The sequence below is a fragment of the Molothrus ater genome, chromosome Z (genome assembly GCF_012460135.2).
Source record: "Molothrus ater isolate BHLD 08-10-18 breed brown headed cowbird chromosome Z, BPBGC_Mater_1.1, whole genome shotgun sequence".
Classification (NCBI taxonomy): domain Eukaryota; kingdom Metazoa; phylum Chordata; class Aves; order Passeriformes; family Icteridae; genus Molothrus; species Molothrus ater.
Window position 1 is genome coordinate 10130172 of NC_050511.2, and position 22125 is coordinate 10152296.

Consider the following 22125-nt stretch of genomic DNA (forward strand, 5'->3'; position numbering starts at 1 on the left):
TACTTCTCACACAAACCTGCAGGATCATCCACATCACTTAACTTAGGTATCCATGTTAAGAAGTACTGATTTCTCCTGGAGTCAACAAGGGAAAAACACCTCAGGAGGGCAATCTCAAGCAGCCAGATTAGAATTTGAAGTACTCCCCTGCTTCAGCATGGTGGATTATCACCTTTTTTGACAGTGAGATAGGACAAGGGAAAGGGTGAAGTGCCTTACAAAGTGCTACCAATGTGTCCTTGCCCCAGTGCTATTGGTTTGAAAAGCCACAGCAATCTAAGGAAACAAGAACAAGATCCTGGAATTCATTGAAGAACAACTGGAAGTCAAGCATCTGGAAGCACTTTAGGTTCCCAGGTACACAAAAGTACACAGAGAGGATCATAAGCTAGAACAAAGCAAAATATTATGTTCTTCCTGAATTTGAAAAGTATGCTTTTCTTTTTCAAACACTCATTTCCACACCACATAATTTGTACAGTCTGTGGGGATTCATATCTTGCTGTAGAAGCACAAATCAGCCCTGAGCAGAAAGCAAGAAGGTATCAAGTATTTCAACTCACACTAGATAACTTTCTGTAATGAAACATAAAAATAAACGTTTTTGTAAGATTTTAGTTTTCTGTTTCATCTTCCTGCACTTTAGATAATTCTGACATAATAAAAGGGAAGGAAAGAAAAAAAGAAAGAAAAGAGGTTGTTAGTGTCTTATTGTCCATTCATAAAAACATTACTAGAACTTCAGATTTAAGAGAGACAGATTTGATTATAAGGGGCCTATATATTTAATGAACAGGCACAGCAATAAAATGAGTTGTCAGGATAAGAGTCACTGCCATTTTAGTTCCAGGACTGTATCAAATGACTCAGGCCTCTGCAAACACTGGCAGGAGGGACCTACTCTATGTGGGAACTTTGAATACTTCACACAGGAGTAGGTTTTCTCCCCTTATCATGGTGCCAGACAGGACCCTGAAGCTTGACTTGGCGATGAAGTGCTTTGCTTGGCTCACCAATGCAGATACAATGTCCCACCGTCCTCTTCTCTGAATCCATGTGGAAAGCTAGGACAGCAGGTCAGGCCCAGGAGATCCAAGGACGTTTTGTTCACTTGTACCCAGAATAAATGGTACAAAAGCAAAACTGCTTTCTCACCTGACGCTGCCTTCTGGATCTCCAGGGTTACGGATGTGGGAAGACACTGCATAAGCAAACAGATTTCCTCGTACATCATCTTGCTGACAGGGATGCTGTTGATAGTGGTAATCTCATCTCCTACAGCCATCTTGCCCATTGATCCCTGATGCAAAGAGAGATTCAAGGAAATTATAAATACACATCAGAAGCCCTGCAGAGATTGTAGGGAAGCATTTAATAGCTTATGAGCAATATCCTCTGTTTCACGTCACTGCAGAGCACAGGTACCACTGCTGCCAGTTTGCCAGCACATAAATAAAGAACAGACTGTGTTTCTGCCAGGACGAGAATTAGAGATCAATCTAAAACAGGAAGGTCAAAAGATCTGCTGTTTTTTCCAGGAGATGAGTATCATGATGGAGGACATAGTCCTCTTAGTTAAATGAAATGGCATGGATCAGCCCTAGCTTCTTCAGGACTGGAACACTGTGTGTCATTTTTTAATTCCATGCACTTCTCAGGTGAACAGACATGATCTGAGCTCTTAAGGTAAAGGTTTGTTTCTAAATACTGCAAAAGAAATCTGAGAAAAAGGCAGGAAAAAAACCCAAATCCCCAGATCTCACAGCCCTATTCAAACTGCTATGCCATATCCCCTCTTATCCTAGCGGCCGCTAATGAGATTAAAAATGCTACAGCCAGGTTTGTACACCAGAGTATTATTCTCCTTTCTGGACTTCTGCATCTAGCAATTCCACAACCAGTGTGAAGCACATATCCATACTGGTATGGGCATGTATGAGATGCAGAAGAGCAATGTGTTACTGGTTCTACTCCAGCTCTTGGCAAACCTGGCCAGCACCTAAAGCCTCTTGGTTCCAGATTCCTGTCATAGGGGGACATGCACATATAAAATAGTAAAGCATAATATACATTTGTTACCACCATCCTCTGCCACCAGGATTTACTTATTTTGTCTTTACCCATAGTTAGAACATAAATACAAAAATTGCATTCCCTCAAAATTACAATTGCAAGAAGGGATGAGGCCATCTCAGTGGATCCGTGTCCTGCCTCTCTTAGTTTCAAATTAGCCTGGGTGCCCCTCTGAATCAGAAACAAATTATTTAGCAGCAGCTCCAGAACAACATGGGGTGGGACATTTTGCCCAGCAAGGAAAAACACCTCAGTTGTGCTTACTCTCAACAGACCACTTGCTTAATAATAACCATGAAAATAATAACAATCAGCCCCACACTGGGAAAGCACATCACTATAAGGCACTCAAATTACAAATTACCATTTCTGCTGGTCCCCCTGGCCGCATCCCTGTGACGACAACCTTTAAGGGCATGGCTTGGATTTCCAGATCCAGGCCGAATGACTCGTGCTCATTGCGAACCAGAGTGACGACTTCAACCTGGCCCTGCCCGACCACATCAGGGGCTTCACACTTCCTGCTGTGAGGGAGCATCCTGGCAACAGGCTTGTTGTAAGAGCCATGCTCCTCTGTCCTATGTCTCTGAAGGCTTCGGCACTCAGTGCTCATCATGCTTTTCACTCTGGTGACTGCTCTGTGCTCAAGTTTTGGCGATCTCTTGGATTCAAGCTGTGCTTCCCGGAGCTCCCTCAAACTCAGGCTGCCAAGACGAACTTCAGGCACACTTGAGTAATCAAATGCTATGATGGGGAAAAAAGAAGATTCAACTTGCTCCAGCGTGCTGTCTGCAGACTCTACAGAGTTGCTGAAGACAGGGGAAGATGTCTCCATGCCACTGTATCTCGATGACTCACTGTCCTGGCTCTCATCATCGATTTCTACAGACGAGGTTGTAATGACAATGCCAGCATCCTCCTGGCTCTTGGCCCTCTGGCTTCTGTGCAAGTGGGAACTTTCATCGTCATCACTGGCGTCACCATCATAGAAAACAACCCGCCTCTGTCGGTGAAAGGGGCTGCGGGCAGATTTGGGGCTGTCGCTGAGGATGCCAGGTCGGACAGACTCCACATGCTTGTTGTGATGGCCAGATGACCTCCCACTAGCTGGAGAAGCCAAACCATTTGCTTTTGTCACTCCTGCATCTCTAGCAGCTAGGGAAAAAAAGAGTTATACTTTAACTGTACTTACAGATGATCTTTAACACCGGGCATCTCACTGCAGTAGAATACATGTGGTCTGTTTACAGAGAAAGCTTAACTCTTCCTCACAAAGCAAAAAGCAGGCTTTTCATGTCCTCCCTCTAACAACAGTAAACATCAAGAGGACTGCAGATAACACTACAATTTATGGGTAATTCCCAAAATCAGTTCATTAGCATGTCTAGTTCTGTTTTCAGTTTACTTCTAAATTATGACTATGACTCAAAGAAGAAAGGGATGCAAATTCAAATGTGTATTTTAGTTTAAACAACAGATTTTCTATCACATTTTCCCTGAATCTAAGCTCAGGACTCCTGCATTAACTCACAGAGAGTAAAAATTGCTTTCTTCAACCAAGACTGAAATGCAACAATCAAGTTCAAATTAGCAAGTAACAAACCCAAGAACCCTTCCCATGTTCTCCTTGGAAAAAACTGCATCTCACTTTGTGGGAAGTTAATTTGTTTTGCTTTTTTTGGGGGCTAGTTAGAAATGTAAAAATACATTTAAACATTAAATAATTTCCACAGAAAATAAGATGAGACAAAGAAATTACTTGAGAAACACAGGAAAGGGAGAACAAATTAATCCTTTGAATTTTTGATCAGGTGCACATCAGTAAAGACACACAAGCTTCTTTCAGTCAGTTATCATGGGGAGAAATATACACAAGCAAAATATCTGATGTAAAATTGCACATTTGTTTGTTTTTATATGTATATTGACCTTCTCAAAGTTTCTGAGATAGCTATGAACAGTCTCCACAAATGTAATAAAAAAGATGATTTGAAAAAAAACCCCAAGCTCTGCAATGCTATCAATCTAGTTTCATCCAAACCAATCAAAGTCATTTTCACACTATCAGAACAGTGTCTTGAACAAAATATCATGGAAACAGGCATTTCTGTGGATTGTTGTACATTCCTTCATTTTTCCAGAACTTCATGCGATCAACAATGGCTTATAATACACTGCCTGGCATTTCTTCCCAGCACAGGGACCACCACAGCTCTCCTGTACAGGAACCCAGCCCTCAGTGACTCTGCCCACCAGCCCAATGACCAGACACATTTGCATCACTTACTCAGGCTGCCAGGGAGAAGAGAGCCATCGTCCAGCCAACTGTGCCTGTTCTTCTGACGGAGCTGCTCCTCATCACACGAGCCAGGGACAGCATCAGAGAAGGGAAGATGGCTCGAACCATCATGGGAGAAGTACTGGGAAAGCTCTGCCTCGGAGCTGACGGATCCCTGCTGAAGAGAAGTGACCCTGGTGACCTGCTGTCCTCGATGTATAAAGCCCCTGCCTGCAGAGCTCCACACAGACCACTTGCATTGCTGTATCAATAAAGTTTAAATCCTATTTTTAAAATAGAGGACTTGTCAGTATACTGAGAGCCAAACTGTTGAAATTGGATGTCTGAAACACTGCACACCAACACATTTTTAGCCAATACAATAAATAAAAAAGGATTCCAAATCCCACTGTTTTACAGGGGTGGTTCAGTGCAGAAACAAGGGATGAAACTATTCAATTTTGCAGTTCCCTTTGTTCTACACTGAGAGAAGGGAAGGCTTTGTACCTCCAGACACAGTGTCAATGAGTTCCATGGCTTTACCAGGAAAAACAGATTCTTCCCTGCAATGGCTATATAAAGGGACTTAGTCTCAGCCTTCTGCCCACAGGCTCAGATTCCTCCTGCTAACTTTGTGTCCCACAGAGCAGGGGTACCTTGGAGGTGGCAGGAGGTGGGACCCCATGTCCTTCTCTGCCATGCTCTGCACATCACTCCCAAAGGCTACAGTCACACAGAAAAAGAGAAGCTTGCTGCTGTCACAATTTAAATGTGTGTGACACAAGAAACAAACCCTTTTATGGAGCTCATGTGACAGGGAAGGAGCATGCAGGTTTGGTTTTGAACCCCTTGACCAAGTAAGAGCTTCAGTAAAAGCTGAATTTGAAGCAGGCTCTATTTTTATTGCATCTAATCCTTTACCCGGCTTGCTGGCTCCAAGAAGCGTTTCATAGTCCAGCTGAGGGGAGATGAGGTCTCTCCTTGTTTGGCCTTCACACTAGGAGATGGACTTTTTTGCACAGCTCCTGTTAAACACAGATTAGTTAGATGCCAAAAATTAAAGTTGTAGGCCATATAATCAAACAGGCTTTTCATTCATCTTCCGAGCTGGTGGCTGCATTTAATCCCACTTATTTAGTATCTAAATTGCTTTCCTAAACTGAGATTTATTCAGCATTTCACAAACTCCCCCTCAGATCAGATGGAATGTTACCACTAGCCAGGCCCAGGGCAGTGCTATGAACAAGAGAGGAGCAGGAGATGGTCTTCCCATCTGTTGGAGCACGCTGCTGACTAGGGGCAACCTCAGAAGACAAATCAGCAGCCACTGGCAAGGTCAACTTCAAAGAAGATCTTAGCTGACACACAAAAAAGGGGATCATAACTAATCTAACATTTCTGTCTGAACATCACCTTACTGGTCACTGCCATTGCCAAAAGTTTGCTTTCATCAAGCCAGACTTTGGGAAATGCTGGAGTTCAAACACATCACAGAGATGCCAGAGTACACATCTTGACATGACTTTAAAGATCAAAATGGTGTTAAAACATATAGTCCAGTATGCAACACCTGGACTTTTTCAAATGGTCAAAATACTTTTTGGGGTTTTTTTTGCCATTAAGGTCAAGCATACATGGATGGAGTAGACCCCTCCTGCTCTATCCCTACTGGAACATCGTGCTTCCCCTCATCTTGAAAAAAGTTCAGAACCACCACCTCTTGATAACCCTACATTCAGGTCATGGCAGGCCAGTGAACAAAAGCAAGTTACATAAGCTGCAGAGCACAAACTGGATGTTTGTGCTAAAATTTCTGCAGTGGACAGAATGATGATACTCCCTACACTGTTCTGCTGTCTTGAGGGCTCTCAAAATATTAATGCTGGGGAACTTGAGAGCATGCCCTTAAATACTTCTGCATCTGTGAGAGAACAGGCTCTAGAGAAGAGAACATGTTGCTACCTGTGACATGAGAGGAGCTGGAGTCCTTGCTCTCTCGGTGGGTAGTACGTGCAATTGCTTCATCCATCTCCTGCTCTGAAACCTGAAGTGGGGTGGAAGACAAAGCTCAAACAGGGTACAAGAAATTACAAGAGTCTTACCACTTATCACAAGTACATGATCCATCATATAAGCCACTATTTTTAAAGATGCAATAAAGAAGACCTAGTTGAGTGCTCCTAAGCCCTTGTCCCCCCTGACTCAGACTCTCTCGGTGCCACTTTCCTGCAAAAGCCAGGAAGCAGAAGCTTGCCAGCTGCAAGAAGACTGCATCCAAGTGACACAAAATATAAACAAATAAAACAGTCCCAGACTTAAAGAAATCAAATGAAGCTATTAGAGCCCAGTTTAAACTCAATTAAAAGCTGTGTACTGATTTGCTGAGAAAATGTGACTTTAAAATAGACAAAGACTGCTTTATGCAAGCACACATCAGAAACTTAAGCTATTCTACACTTAACCCACCGGAAGAATACCAGACTTCCCATAATATTAGCTGTCTTTTTAATTTTCTTTTCTCCTTGCTTTTCAAAAGAAAACCTAAATCAGTAATTGGAAATTAATGTTTCTCTGGTTTAAGAATAAATACTGGTTTACCATATTTGCTAATTTAGTCCATAATTACTGCCATACGTTTAATTCTTATTACTGGAAAACATATGATTTTATACAAGAACAACTAGTCTGCAGGAATATATATTTAAGAACAGAAAGCAAATTAATTCTGTCAAAAATACTTTCTATGCACATTGATTTACATGAATTAAAATTCAGCATAAATAGAGACTACAAACTTGAGTCTTCCTGAACCATGAAGATTTGAGAGATTCTGAAGCAAACTCAGCAGTTTAAACACAGCATAAATGCCATATTCAGTCAGAATAACAAGCAGAAAGAAAATTTTGTGGTATTTCTTTTGGAAGTACATGAAAACACCAAAGCAAACATACTCAGCAGCAAAATGTTCTGTGGATCTTTTGTGTTATAAAATAAGAAATTAAGTATAAAAATGTTTGAAACAACATGAACCTTTGTAAAAACACATCTCTATTTCCAGCCGGTGTCATGAACTTATAGCAAACCAAAAGTCCCTGGGCTCCTGGGGCACAGGGAGTTCCTGCAGAACATGGATCAGATCCTTAGACTATGATCCATCGCCTTAACACAAACCTTTGGGTAAAACATATCCCAAGAATTAAAACATGTCCCAGGCACACTGCAGTGCATTTTTTAAGTTAACCAAAAATCCATGCTTCTGCAAACTCTGCCAGCTTTGATGTTTAGCATCCTTTATGCTCAGGCAGTTCAAAATGGAAAGGGACAAGTTAATTCTTAACTCTAATCTGCATGCTGGGGTACTATTAGAAGCAAATGAAAAATAAAATAAAATAAAATACCCACACTTATTTATCAATCCCCCAGTGCTTTCAGAAAATGGGTAACAGTAACATAACAATAAATATGGGTTCCTATAGGGACACTCCTCCAGAGATCCAGCCATGAGAGATTATGGATTCAATACTGCCAGGATTATGGATTCAGTACTAGAAAAATTCTTTTGGGTCTCTCCAGCTCAACTTTTAGCTTTTCGTACATTTCTTGGCAAAGGATTTGTTGTCATCTTAAATATCACTTATGGAAAACTGTAATAGGAGCCACTTAATAGTTTCCCTCTGTTACTGAGTAATACCAAGCAATTAGCTTAACTCAGTTCATCCTTTCAGCAGACACCAGGTTAGGTCACTCATCAGCTTTCAAGAGCCCACCACAGCAAGAAGAAGGACAGATGAGAAAGGGCAGGCTCTACAGCACGGCATTTTTATTTCATGCTTCTTACAGACAATCCAAAAAGTCTGTAAGCCTTAATAATGCAATCACATTGAACCATTGTTTTGGTTCAGCACAGCACACAGACTCACCAGAAATACTGTTATATTAGGCTATAACCCCAATTCTTACCCTCGCCATGCTCACCTTTAATAGAACCACAGCCTCTTTCTTTCCAGCAGCACAAGGCCTTCCAACAAAGATAATAAACTCTGGAAAGCAGGCCCCTGTTTGTTGACTGTATATTTGATTTAGCAGAAAATACACTATTAATTACAAAATAAGAAACCTGAGTTCTCCTAGATATGGCTTTCTTAAGGCCATTTGTAGTTATGAGTTCAAAAGTCAGAGCTTTCTGGACCCACTAATGCAAATATTTTTACAGCTTCATTCCTGTTTAAACAGGAAGGTTTTGTACACTCATGAAATTCTTTGAAATACTGAAATAAAAGAAGCTGTTATTCCCTATAGCTTGGCTAATAGGCTTTCATCTTCTATCATCAATTTTTAAAAAATGCTTGAGAACACTTACTTTGTAAATACAGCCTTATTTCCAAACTGACCTTGCACAGATTCAGTATCAGTGTGCTCCATATTCTCACGTTTTAATTCCTGAAGGAAAACTTTGATCTTTGGATAGATTTTACTTTATTACAGTTGATCAATTCATGTTGTTGATACATATATTCCTAGCCCTAAATTATATTCTACTCAAAGACAAAGTAACTGCAAAATAGCTTTTAGGAGGAAGAGGTCTTGTGCTATATTTGCGTTGCTACTTCATCCAAGTACCAAGAAAGATGGGAACACTTCATTCAAGCAGTTCCAGGAAAATGCAATTGATCAGTGGGTGACTAAGTGAAAAGCACCAGGAACAGTCCAACATTGCTATGACTTACAAAACTGGGAAGCATCATTACAATCCTGACATCTTGCACAATACACGCCATAGCAAGAAAAAGCCATTTTCTTCATTTTCTGCTTTTCCGACAGCAAGACTCAAATTACAGTGCCAGATGAAAACAATCCAGATACACTTACTCATTTTCTCCTCACCTTTGGGTTAGGATGACGACTAATGATTAGGCTGACTGGTCCTGGTCCACACTCACTGAGGATTGCGTAGGCTTCGCTTAGTGCTGCATGACGCAGGCTCACAGAATCCGCCTCCAGAATCTGGTCACCCCGGCTGCACAGAGACACAGAGTCACCTAATCACAACCACCTTCCACGCAAAAAAAATTGTGCTTTCAACTGATGGCCCAGCTTTTTCAAAGACCTAAGTGTTCTGGAAAATACGTGACTTTCAAAGAAGGTGCTGCTACCAGTGATGTACATGGTTTAAGACCTCTTGAGTTCACAATGGAGGCTCAGAGATCCCTTCTGCACTTACTGTCAGTGCAAAAAATCTCTACTGAATCAACCAAGAAAACTGCATTAGGATCAGGGTGAAAGCAAGCTTCAGTTCCAGTTCTGCATTCAGATATTTATTGAGCACAGAAGAGGAAAAATGGGATTCAGATGGGCTGTTCTCTTCACACCATACTGAATTACTTAGCAGAAACACTGATAAGAAATTCATTATTTAGATATGAGTTTATGAAATTACCCCAGGAAAAGACTGAGCCTGGTAAGCTTGTATTTGTTAAAAATTATCATAGAGAACCCATTAAAAAGGAAAAAGAAGAAACAAAACAAAACTCTCCTGAAAGGAAAACACACTGTGTGATTTAAAAGGGCATGTAGTGATACTACAAGGGAGTATGGCTTCAAACTGAAAGAGGGCAGGATTAGATCAGGTGTTAGGAAGAAATTCTTTACTGTCAGGGTGGAGAGGCACTGGAACAGGTTGCCAAGAGAAGCTCTGGAAGTGTTTGAGATCAGGACGGATGGAGCTTTGAGTAACCTGACCTAGTGGAAGATTCTCTGCCCATGGTAGGGGATTTGAAACAAGATGATCTTTAACATCTCTTCCAACCCAAACCATTTCATGATTCTATGATTGTTTAGCTCTGTTTTCTCAGTTTTGTAACTCTTGCTTATGGTGCTCAGGCATCTGGAACTATTCAAAAGAAAATATCATCAACTAGGAATATCATTAAAGCATTCTCCATAATTCCTGAAACATTTGCTTTGAACAGACCCTCTCAAGGAATCTACTACTGCCAGCTTGTGTTGGGCTACTTGTGACAACGACACTGTTGTGTGTGACACTATGAGTACATATACCGAAGGCAAAATAACAATTGCAGTTCAGTAACCTGCACTTCTGGTACAGGCTCAGGAAAGTAAACAGTTCTGCAATCATCTCACTGCTCTGCCTGTTCCTTTAGACTTGCACAAATGGAGTCACTTACACAGCCACATGACTGAGAGAGGAAGCTCAGATACAGAAGAGCTGGATTTAAACCTCCCCTGGCATTGCAAAGCCAACATTTGATTAACAATGTTTTCCAAAAATCAAAACCACCCTGTAAGTCTTGGCCTATGAAGCCATAAATCGCTGATGGGACAACAGAAGCAACGTCTCAAAGAAGCAAGCTAAAAATCTGGGAAGCATGCCTGGATATAATCAATCACATAAACCTAATAAACAATGCAGCTGTTACATACAGACATAACCAGCACTGCAATGTTTTCCAAAGGGGCCTGCAAGAAAGCAAGTTACCATTAAATGCTGTGTCCTGTAGACATTTCTATATTATAGGAACTTTCAAGGGTTTTGGCAGCAATGCCACCATAAAATTATCTTCTTCCCTTATTCCAAGAAATCAAATTTCTATTGCAGTTTTCCTGGTGAGCCAGGAAACAGAAGGCACTCTCTAGCAAGGCATTTGCTCAGCCTCTCTGCACCAGTGCTCACATCACACACTCAAAGAGGATCACACAGTCCCAGCACCTCTTCAGCACAGTCTCCCCTCTGGAGCCACGCTCCCAGCACCCACCAACATTTATGGAGGAATGCAGAAAGTGGCAAGGTTTCCTCCAATGGTTTTCAAAAATGAAGCCTCCACAAGGGGAAAAGCAAGTTTCTGTCACTTAATCCAATGTAAGCACAAGGGAATCCTGGGAATGATTGCTTCCTAAACACATCCCTGCTCCATGACAGAGTGCTGCTGGTCAGCCTGCAGCAATCCCACAAGACTGAGAGTAAGGGCCTAACCCATGGGCACAGGCAGCAGCAGGAACATTTATCCCAGCTCTTTTGAGGAGAGTTTCAGGTGACTGAGCTTTTAGCAGAGCTCTGCAAATTTCCTCTCAGTCTGGGGTCTCTGGCTGCAGCTCTCACAAAAAAAGCATGAGGCTGCACTTCTTGCTGCTCCTCTTTTTCAAAGGGTGCTATTAAGCTCAGCTTTCTGTATAGAGAATTAAAAAAAAAAAACAACCAAACAACCCAGACCTTAATGATTGTGCTGTTTCCAGAACAAAGAATAATGTTTCCAGGGCATTTAATACTACTTTGGAATGTTTTAACATAAATGTTTTCTTTTTGGTGAACTCTTAAGTATAAATTTCCTCCCTGCTACATCAACCAATTGGTAAAAACAAAATCTCAATCGATTTTATTGTAAAACCACTCCAGCATGTTTCTGCTTTAACCAACCTTAACCTGCCATCCATTTTAGCCACTGATCCTGGGGCCAGGCTGTGAATGTATATCCCGGGTGAACTGTTTTCCAGCGTGAGACAACAGGCACCAATACCAAGCCCGACCCCTGGCTCTGTGAAAAACAAGAAGTACAAAGAAATGTGGCAGATTGTAATCGCAAAGGACACACAAGTGTTTGTGTTCCCACATCCCATCTGAGTTCAGGACTCGTGTCATTGTTTCGGGCTGGCCTTAGGTGCAGTCAGTCAGGAAGCTAAGACCAACAAGTGGAAATCAGGATTGAAAATAGCCGATCCTGGCTGTTTTCTGACATTGATGTATCTCAGAAAATACTCTGGGCACCGTGGGAACCTCTTGGAAAGATCTGATCTGGTCCAAGGCACAAAGGAGGAGAGGCAGCAATCCAATCAAGATTTCATCTAAAATTACTGCAGAAAACATGAGCACAGAAGATGCTGCCAGTTGTATTGCTCTCTTTTGTTAGATATCTGTATGGCATTCCTCAGCAAAGAAGCACTAAGGAAGGTGAGGCATTATCTCTGGTTCAATGGTCACCTCTGCCACTTTCACCTCCACTGTCCTTCAGGTAACAACATCCCTATTTTAGGGATCTGGACATCTTACATTCTCTCTCAAAATTTTGAATCCAACCTTTAAAATCACTGTATTATGAGTCTTAAAAATAGGCATATTTGTCTACCACATATAACATAGACTTTAAGTTTATAATGAGCAATTATTAATGAGAGCAACCCTCATGGAGGAGTTCAAACAGATTATCGGGGAGCTTTTCAACACTGTGCAGCTTTGCCTTCCCTGGAGACGCTCTTTAAGAGAAAGGCACAGCCTCCTGGTCTGCCAGGAAGTTGCCTGCTATCTCACAGCCTCCTTCTTTCAGCAGCATGGACACTGCTACCCATAAGAGGCTTCTGATTCTGGACTCTTATGACTGCTACCCATAAGAGGCTTCTGATTCTGGAAAAGCAAAATGGAGGAAGGGGAACTCCTCAGAAGTTTTTGCATTAGAGGGTACTTTTCCCCCTCGTCCTGTGGTTCCATGTCAAATGGGCATACTTGGGTATACCAGGCATAAGAATCTCTAACCTATTCCCAAAAACTCCCGGAAGATGCAGAGATTTGTTCTCCCAGACCGTTACGATGGACGCTCACCTTTATTGAGTGTCACATCCATGACGATCCTGTCCTTGGGGCCAGGTCCTTTGCGGCTGGAGGAGGAGCCCTCGGGCTCCTCGAGGCCGGGGACGGGCGCGGTGCCGCTGGCGCTGGGGGAGCTGGAGCGGCTCAGCAGGGTGGGGGTGACGCAGGGCGTGAGGCTGGGGCTGCGCAGCCGCGTGCGCACCGTCAGCGTCACCACGCCCTTCTTGAGTTGCTGCAGAGACAGCACAGAACCACCACCGTGAGGTGACCAACATTTGTCACTGAACCTGCACACGGCAACTCGTGGCAGTGCAGGAGTATCAAGCTGAGGGCAGCAGGTGGCAATGAGTGAAGAGGAGCGTGAAGCTCTTCAGTGCTATATCCATGTTACCTTAAACCTCTGGATGGCCTCCTGATGGGTCAGTCCTTGCAGAGACTCTCCATTAACTTCCAGGATTTCATCCCCTGGTAAATAGATACAAAAAATGAGGTCAGCAATATAAAGACTAAAAAGATTTAAAACATCCTTCCTGAACATGAGGTGATCTACTACTATAAGGATTTCAGTTAACTATCCAATAAAAAACCTTTTATTGTTCTCAATTTATTTCCACTTGTACTAATGTCTCTACAAGTTACTAGTGATGGATTACCAAAGTAAAAACTGTTCTCCAGCAGAGATTCTGAACTTGGCATTCCCATTCCCACAAACAAGCTGCAAATGCTGTGGATTTTAACTGAAGTCTGAAAATTATTATGACATGAAGTCCAAAGGTACTATAAAACTGCCTTTCTTTTGTAAGCTTTAACAGGAGAAATGAAGAACTAAGTGAAACACTACAGCACATCACTTCAAAGCCTGTCCGAGAAAACGAACCTTGCATCCACGTGCAGAAAGCAAATGCCTTCCCTTACTAAATGCCTGCAGACAGAGAAGCATGTAGTAGCCCACACGCTGTGACAACAAATGCCTTTTTCACCTCAAGGAACATGTCCTGTCAGATTTCTACCAGCTTCCAGGCTCTAGGTCTTACTACTTACACCCAGCTGAGCTATCTACCTTAATTTTATTAAAAAGAGGGTCAGCATGATTCAGATCCACTTCCTGCAATTTTACTTGCATCTATGCAAAATGACATGGGGCAATACTGTCAGCTAAGTCTACCCCTCCTCTCCTTTCCTAGCTTCAGTCAAGAAAAAAAAAAGAAGAATTTTCAAGCTATGAATAGCCTGCAAATGATTCCTGGGTTTATGGGACAGCTGCTACTTATTGGCTTCCCACGGCAAGTGCACAACCTATGATGCAGGGATGCGAGCTTCCCTCTGGCAGCAAGTGTGAGAGTTGGCACCAAAAGCAGCCTCAAATACAACAAGTGTGATAAGACAGAAAGAGGGGAATGATGATATGAGGAGAGAAGTAACACAGGAGCAGCTTGAGAGAAGTAACACAGGAGCAGCTTTCCATAGAAGCAAAGTAACACAACCCCTGTAGAAGGGTTGTAAACCACCACCCTGAACTCATGGTCACTTTGTACTTTCAACACTAAAGAGTCTGTCTGTCAGAATGCTGTGTCACAGCACTCAGACCATGGTGCAGCACACACAGAGCAGGCTATGCATTCAGCTCAGATACTAAGATTGGAAAAGCAGTAATAAAATCTGGCTATATCTCCTTCTCTAACTAGAGCAATCTTACTGCCAATCCCATCTTTTCTTTTTTTTTTCTTTTTTTTTTTTTTTTTTTTTTTTTTTTTTTTTTTTTGTGGTTATGATTCTTGCCCTGTCAAAATCATACCAGGAGGTTTAGAGAGTACAAGGGCTCAAAAGAGCCTCTCCCAGACTCCACATCCCTATATATAATGCCTTCTCAGTCCAGCATCTTTAAGCCAGGTGTTGTTGGCTATCTATATTTCCCTGCTGTCACTGACCCTCTCCAACTGGAGAATTACAGCTTGCTGTTTGGGCAAATAAAGTTCATGAAAGAGAAAGGGGGAAACAAAGCAGCCACCACTATTCTGTAGTTCCTCCTTCTCAATATGAAATACAATCAGGTTAATTGCCATGAATGATCTTCCACAGGATGAACAAACAGGGCATTTTACATTTTCCATAGCCTCTTGGTGCTGGCCAGGTGCCTAAACATAGCTGTACTTGAATTTTCCTCCTGGACTGAAATAATATCCCACTGTGGTTGTTTATGTGAGGTTGGATTCTCTCTACCATACCTTCTTTAAGCCTTCCATCCGCAGCCGCTGCTCCATTTGGGAATATAGTCTTCACAAAAATCCCCATGCGTCCACGAGCAGAATCCTGACCTCCCACAATGCTGAATCCAAGACCCTATAGAAAGAAGAGATTTGAAGAGATTTTCTCTTTTCCTACAGAAAAGAGAGGAGAAGACACACAGCTGGCCCCTTACTCTGTTATCATCTGTGTGAGAAAGTCTGCCAGTAATGTACAAGACAAGGGAAAGATGAAAACCTAAAATCTTCTGATGAATTGCTTGGCCAACTTACTCTCTCATCCCATTTCTCATTTACTTTCACTCCATTATCAACACACTCATCAGCCCAAAATATAGCAGCAGGCACCCTAAGCTGATATAGCAAAAACTCCGAGAATATTTTGTGTTTTGTCAAAACATGGGGTCAATAGATTTCCCACTTTAAAAACAGTAACACATTCATTCTGAATTAACAGACAGTCAATTCCTACCCCCAAGATCTATAACCAGGATTAACTATAGGTTTCTCTTATGTCACAGATCCTACATTTCCTCAGGAAGAAGAAAAGCTTCAGAACATGACATAAGGTCAGTGCTGCAATGTAAGGAATGTAGCTGAAAGGAGAATGGCATGTGGGGGCTACCACTCACACGTACATTTTTAATTATTCTGGAGACATATATCACGTTGTATTTAAATAAATCTAGATCAATAGATTCCCCAGGGCTCCATCCATTAGCTGTTACCCCTGCACTACCCCAGCAGGCTATGGGACCATCTTGCAAAGCTGACCTGAGAACTGATGAACACAGCAGAATGAACCTCTTCCCCTTCTGCTGAGTTATTTCCCAGACAAATTGATTCCTTGGTCCACAACCCTTTCCCATATTTCCCCTCTTGTCACTGCTGTTCATGAATGTTACAGAATAAAGGGAAAAGTCACCGACCAGGTGGACGAAGGATATGGGGAACTGTTGTGCTTTAGTGATCTGAAGCCATGGACATTATTACTGCCTTGGGCAGCACTCTCCAGCTGAGGGATGCTGCCAGGGCAAGCACTGAGTTTACAATCCAACACAACAATCAGATCTTTTGTTTCACTACATGAACACAGAGCAGGCCACTACAAGTCTAGTAACTTACCAAGTCCAGTAACTTGGTACGACATTACTGATTTCTGGACAGGCAGCAACTTAAGTTGCTGTGCAGAACAAAATAACTCCAGTAAATGCTCAACCCTGTGCAATTATCAACTGCAAATCAACCTACAGAAGGCAGGAGGCTCCTGGCACTCCCATGCCTGGACACAGCAGGTCTCCCCACAGCTCCATGGGAGGGTTGGGAGAAATATGTCTGCAAAGTACAGCCGTTCCTACACTAGCCCACGTTCCCAGACAAGCGCTGCCACTCCACAGCAGGAAACCACCCCTTGCAGATCTGGATGCAAACCTAAAGGCAAACCCTTGGCTCCCTGCCACCAACACTGCAACTCTGCAGAGAAATATTTCAAGTCCCAGGTCTGCACAGGGATAATAAACTGAGCACTATTGCACAAACTGTACAAGGTGCAATCCCTAACAGAGGAGATCATGAGGTGGGTGGAAGGGACACAGAATGGCAGCTGCCTTAGGTGGTTCATGATGTCTAGGGTCTGCATTCTCCCAGCTTCTTTCTAAAACCTTGGAGCTAAATGCAAAAAGGCAGGAGAGGGTGGCTTATCCCAGGGGGAGAAATAATCTAATTTAATGAGAAAAACAGAGTAAAAAAATAAGAGAAATGAAGAAATATTTGCTCATCATAAAAGACCCACAGCTCCTAAACCAAGGTAAGTTAAAGCAACTGTGAGCCAGTCTACCCATAGAAGTAACTATTTCTAACTCTTTTTCTAACATAAAGCACAACAAGGAATTAGTTTTGTATTTGAGCTTGAAAGTCAAAACAAATCTTCTTAGTCCAAAACAAATCCATCTGATGACTTTGAAGACTATTTCACAAAAGGACATGCATATTTTTAGCATATTTAAATGACAGCTCCAATACTAGTGTGGATTTGATTAGGGAAAACAATGTATACCTGGGTTAATGCTTATCTATTTGTTCTTAGCATTCAGCCAACTGGTATCTAGGAAGTGTGTAAACACATTATTGAGGGAGAGAAGATGACTCTTTGACCCATGGAATTCAGTGCTGAGAAGCAATCAGCCAGTAACCTGTCTTCAGGTTTAATGCTTAATTTGCAGTAATTTATTTTTTTTAAATGCATCCAGATTCCACAGAGGGAAAATATGCTTGTCCATAAATATACATGTGAACAGGTACTGTTTTGTAGCTGCACTGACTTTGCATAAACATACATATTTAGAGATCCATTATAAATATTTGATATCTCAGTAATGGCAAGATGCACCAAACCAGAATGAAAGCCACCCTGTGTCAAGTGGACAACATGAACATCACATCCCCTGAATTTTGCAGGTGTTACTTTGGCATTTATGTTTGGAAATGGGATTTGTTTATCATTAGCACAATTACCAGCTACCTTGAGAGCAGCTGGAAGTGCAGGAGACACCTCTTAAATGCCAGCTCTCACTACATGTGAGAAACATGCAGAAATCCTCACCTTGCCTTGCCCTTTCATCAGGACGATGTTGGAAATAATGGATGGCTGGGTCAGTCTCCATGGAGATTCCACCTGGGCAGCACTGAAGGAACGGGTGGATTTCTTCACAATATGGTAGTCCTAACATCAACAAACAAGGATAATCGCTCTGATTGCTTGGCAAAGATACTGCAGATGTCATACCGGGAAAATTGCATGTGTCGAGGAAGAGGGATACAGTATCTTAGAGATATATTCAGAGAAATGTTCAAGGGATGAAACCCCAGCTCACTACAATCAAAGTGAATCTTGCCACAGTAATTTTCCCACATTTTGCACAGTAGAATCATTTTGAAATGTATCAGTTATGATTTAAATTAAAAGGATTAAAGATAACCTCATGATATAATCAAGTCTATATTTGCTAAAAAAAAAATGGAGAAAGGAAGGGAGAAGGAAAATGCCTACATTTTAAAATAATTGAAATAAAAAGCATTAGGGAGTTTTTAAAATTATTTTTTTTAAGTCTTCAGATCTCTAGAACTGCAACTCCTAAGACGAATAGCCTTAGGACCTTGCGGCCACAAGCAAGCAGTACTCTCCTTCACAACACTCAAAGAAGCTCTTCACAGGTGGCCAACACATCCCAGTTTGGTGTCCATGCCTGGTTTCAGTCCCATGATGTACCCGTGTGATCCTGTTTCATGACCCTTGCCCATTTCTATGAGCTTAAGGAAGATGCCTCAGGACTGAGCACCACGAGGTGCTCACAGCCAGCTCTGCCCTCCTGCTCACCTGTCTGGCTCCTGCTGACTCCAGCTGCTGGGGCAGAGAGTGCTTTCTTCCACCCCGGGAATATTTCACTGCTATTTCGTAATTTGATTCACCATTTTCCACTGTCAGCTCATCGTCTTCTCCCACAGACTCCAAGCGGGATCCAGCACCTAAGAAAAACCACAGAAACACATCCTTCAACATCTGAGAGCTGCTTTAGCCTCTCTCACCAGCAGGCAATAACTACCCCCTGCAAATCCCAAATTAAAGTGCCTTAAAACAATACTACCCAGTTTCCAGCCAGGCAGTTGGAAACCAGTTTTGATCACACTGAACCAAGAACTTTTCCTGCTGTCATAGGTTTTCTGCAATCTTTCATTGATACTGAACTCATGGTATTAAGGAAAAGCAGAAGATAATTGAGTCGGTAGCTCAGGGACAGGAAAGAAATTCATCTGTTCACACCCAATGGCACTTGCCAGTGCACTAAGCTCTCAGGCTTCATGTATTTAAAATTAAAAGACCTGACACTGCAGCAGTATTCATTTCTGGAGGTGTCATGTCACTTTGAAGGAATTTTTTTCTGGAATGGAAAAAGTAAAAATGTGCCAAAAAATGCTATTTTCTTTCCTTTTGGCAACAATTCTCGGTTTCTTCTGTAGATCTGTCTTAAAGAGAGGAGTGCAGAGTTCATGTAAGAAACAGAATTATTTGTCTTGAAGGACATCCTGTAATTAGCCACAGAGTACCCTACTCCTCGCAACAGGGCTCCTCCAATTCTCATTTTCTCCAAGGTCCCTGCAGAATCCCCAGTCACAGCAGTTCCCGCACATTTATCCTTGTCATTTCCACACCACACAGGGAAGGGACATTAACCCCTATTTTACAGATGAAAACCCAAGACACAAGCCAAATTTGCACAAGCTGGATTTCATGACGAGGATTTCAGATTACTTTAAACCAGACTTCTGTTGGAGCTGCCACAGAGCGCAACTGATTTCCTTTCATCCTCACTGTCTGTACCCCAGGAACAGGGAGTCATGGTCTGAGGTAGATGCACTGAAAATTTGCCCAGGAGAGCCCCAAACAAATTTTCTGCCACCTCCTTCCTGCCTGGAGGCTGTGTGAGCACTGCTGCCAGTGCCAGGGAGGGATGGAGCACAGAGCTGGGGCAGCTGCTTTTTTTCACTCAGCATGAAAGCAATTCTGCTGATGCATCCATAGGCAGAATTTGTACCCACTGCCCAGAGTGCAATTTAAACCTGCTCCCTGCTTTGGGATCTGAAATTGGAATCTCTGCTTTTCAACTCCCCTTCCCCCGGCACACAGGCTGCTGCTGCTGCACACAGACAGGATAGCAATCTTGGCAGGACCAGCATCCTGGCATTCTTTCATTCCCTGGCACCTACAACTAACCCTTTCCCATCAGTTCTCCCTCTCTTCTGGAGAACAGTTGTAATTCTGTATTTTCTGCCCATCTCCAAATGCATCTTCCTTTCTCATGCTGCAGTCCAGGCTGGCGGATGCTCCAGGCTCACCCACAGCCCAAGGGCATCAGGACTCACAGAAACAGGGTCTGGATCCCCAGTGACCACCAACTCACAGCCTCAGGAACCACAGGCAGAGGACCCCCCTGAGGTATCCTAAAAATACCTTAGTAATTGGAAATTATGGTGAACACAGGAGGGAGGGAGCCTCAGAAAGCATTAGGGTTGAGAACATGATCAAGCTCTGCACACAGGTTACTGTTAAGATTTGGGGACACAGCAACAGAAAATCTGGGGATTAGTCACTGTAATTGGCATTTTGATTAGAGCACACTGAAATATACATACAATGCAAACAGTAAAAAAAAAAAAAAGCAAAGAAATGCACAAACAAACAAGACACTTCTAAAATTTGCATAATACTTCTGTTCCTACAATAGCTCAGCTCAGGAGGATGGATGCAACTATCCTACAGATGGGATTTTTCTTCCAAAATAAACTAATATGATTTCAAAGAAATCCTATCTCACTTTTAGACAGTTAAAATAAATACACTACAATAAAAAAATCTACAATTGCTATCTTCTATCAGTCCAGCTTTACCTTGAGATCGACTTCTGTATTTCAGTATGCCACTTGCCAGAGTTGAACTCTGATTGTTTCCTTTGGACACTTCTGCACAAGCTGGATCTTGAGATTTCTCAGTTTCCATCACCTAAAAGAAATTTAAAAAAAAAAAAAGTTCTTGTAAACCAGAGATATTGATGACATTTTTTCCATTGTCCTTATGGGACAGAAAATTCCATTGCATGTCATCTTTGCTTCCAAAACATGTCATTGTATTTAGTATTTTCTGTAAGTATTTTTTTGCAACACCTTCAGACATTATGGTCACGCATCCTCTGCAAGACACCACACTAATGCCTCCAGAACGCATCCAGCACTCTGTGGCACCTCACTTACTTGCTTCCTCATGTATTTGAACAAAATTCTAGCTTTTATTTCCATTTGTGCTGCTCTGCAGGCTTCCAGAGACATCACATCTTTACAGAGAAAACTACTTTTAAAAAGCATTATTTTACTGTTAGTGTCTGCTCTGAGCACCAATGCAAAGCTTGAGGATGAAAAGCTTATTTAACAGAAAGTTATTACAGCCAAGCACTTTAAAAGCCTGGAAATGAGCAATTAAAGTTTACAGGTGGAATCACAACCCCACAACCCTGAGTAAATGCATCAGGACAGGAGGAGTCTCTTTACCGACTGTGTTTGCCCGGACGCCAAGTAACAAGGTAAGCAGCACGGCCACATGTCCTCTGCCTCCTGCTCTCCTGTGCTCAGGGACAAGCAGAGCTGCCCATGGGCAAGCTCTGCCCAGCCCCTGCATTTTGGAAGGTGCTGCTGAACTGCTGGAAGTCAGTTGTAAAAAAACCCCACCCAAGTAGCCAAACGCTTTCCTGTAAAAATAATTTCTGCTTCTGCTATTCAATCTTAAAAACGTCAGTCTTTCCCACAACCTGCCTCCCATCCCCCAGTCCCTCTTCCACCCAAGCCAACAAAGCCAAAGTGTATCTTTTGTGCAAAGTCTAGACTTCGTGATTTTAGTTTGAACAGTAGAAACTTCAGGAAAACATGAAACTGGCAGAAACAGGAAGCTGGAATGGGAACTGCTTTTTATTCCTTCCCCTTCAACAGGAACAGCTACACTTAATTTACACAGGGTTTGTACATCCTAGCTAGTAGTTGTTGATCTTTCAGGGCACTGCAGCAACTACTTTAGAGTCCACTTCCAGCACCAAATGCTTTGCAGCTCACAGCTCTGTGTAAATTTAGAACCATCCGATTCATTCATCAGTTTGAAAAAAAACCAGCACTCGTGATTTGGTCAACCTGAAAAGGGCCTGATTCCAGAAGATATGTAAGACATCAGATTCAAAACCCCACCTAAAAAAACCCAAACTTATTCAGCACATCGTATGCCTCTACTACACGGGGTTTGAGTTTGGTTTGTTACTGATATATTGGGGTTTTTGCTGATTTTTATTTTGACTGTGCCACAGGAGAAAAGTACCAGTGCATTCTGCAACCACATACAT

General features: G+C 42.3%; 1 protein-coding gene across 1 annotated transcript in view; it reads right to left on the reverse strand.

Annotated features, from left to right (window-relative positions):
- Positions 1–22125, reverse strand: part of PDZD2 (PDZ domain containing 2) — a 202074-nt gene that overhangs the window by 18528 nt on the left and 161421 nt on the right. Inside the window, exons 8-20 of the mRNA XM_054517933.1 lie at positions 20636–20747; positions 18567–18715; positions 17793–17912; positions 15173–15287; positions 13339–13412; positions 12960–13179; positions 11784–11901; positions 9236–9368; positions 6314–6395; positions 5273–5376; positions 4361–4529; positions 2438–3228; positions 1156–1300 (exon numbers count right to left, since the gene is read on the reverse strand). Coding sequence (XP_054373908.1) covers positions 1156–1300; positions 2438–3228; positions 4361–4529; positions 5273–5376; positions 6314–6395; positions 9236–9368; positions 11784–11901; positions 12960–13179; positions 13339–13412; positions 15173–15287; positions 17793–17912; positions 18567–18715; positions 20636–20747 — 2332 coding nt within the window. The remainder of the gene's footprint in view (positions 1–1155; positions 1301–2437; positions 3229–4360; positions 4530–5272; positions 5377–6313; positions 6396–9235; positions 9369–11783; positions 11902–12959; positions 13180–13338; positions 13413–15172; positions 15288–17792; positions 17913–18566; positions 18716–20635; positions 20748–22125) is intronic.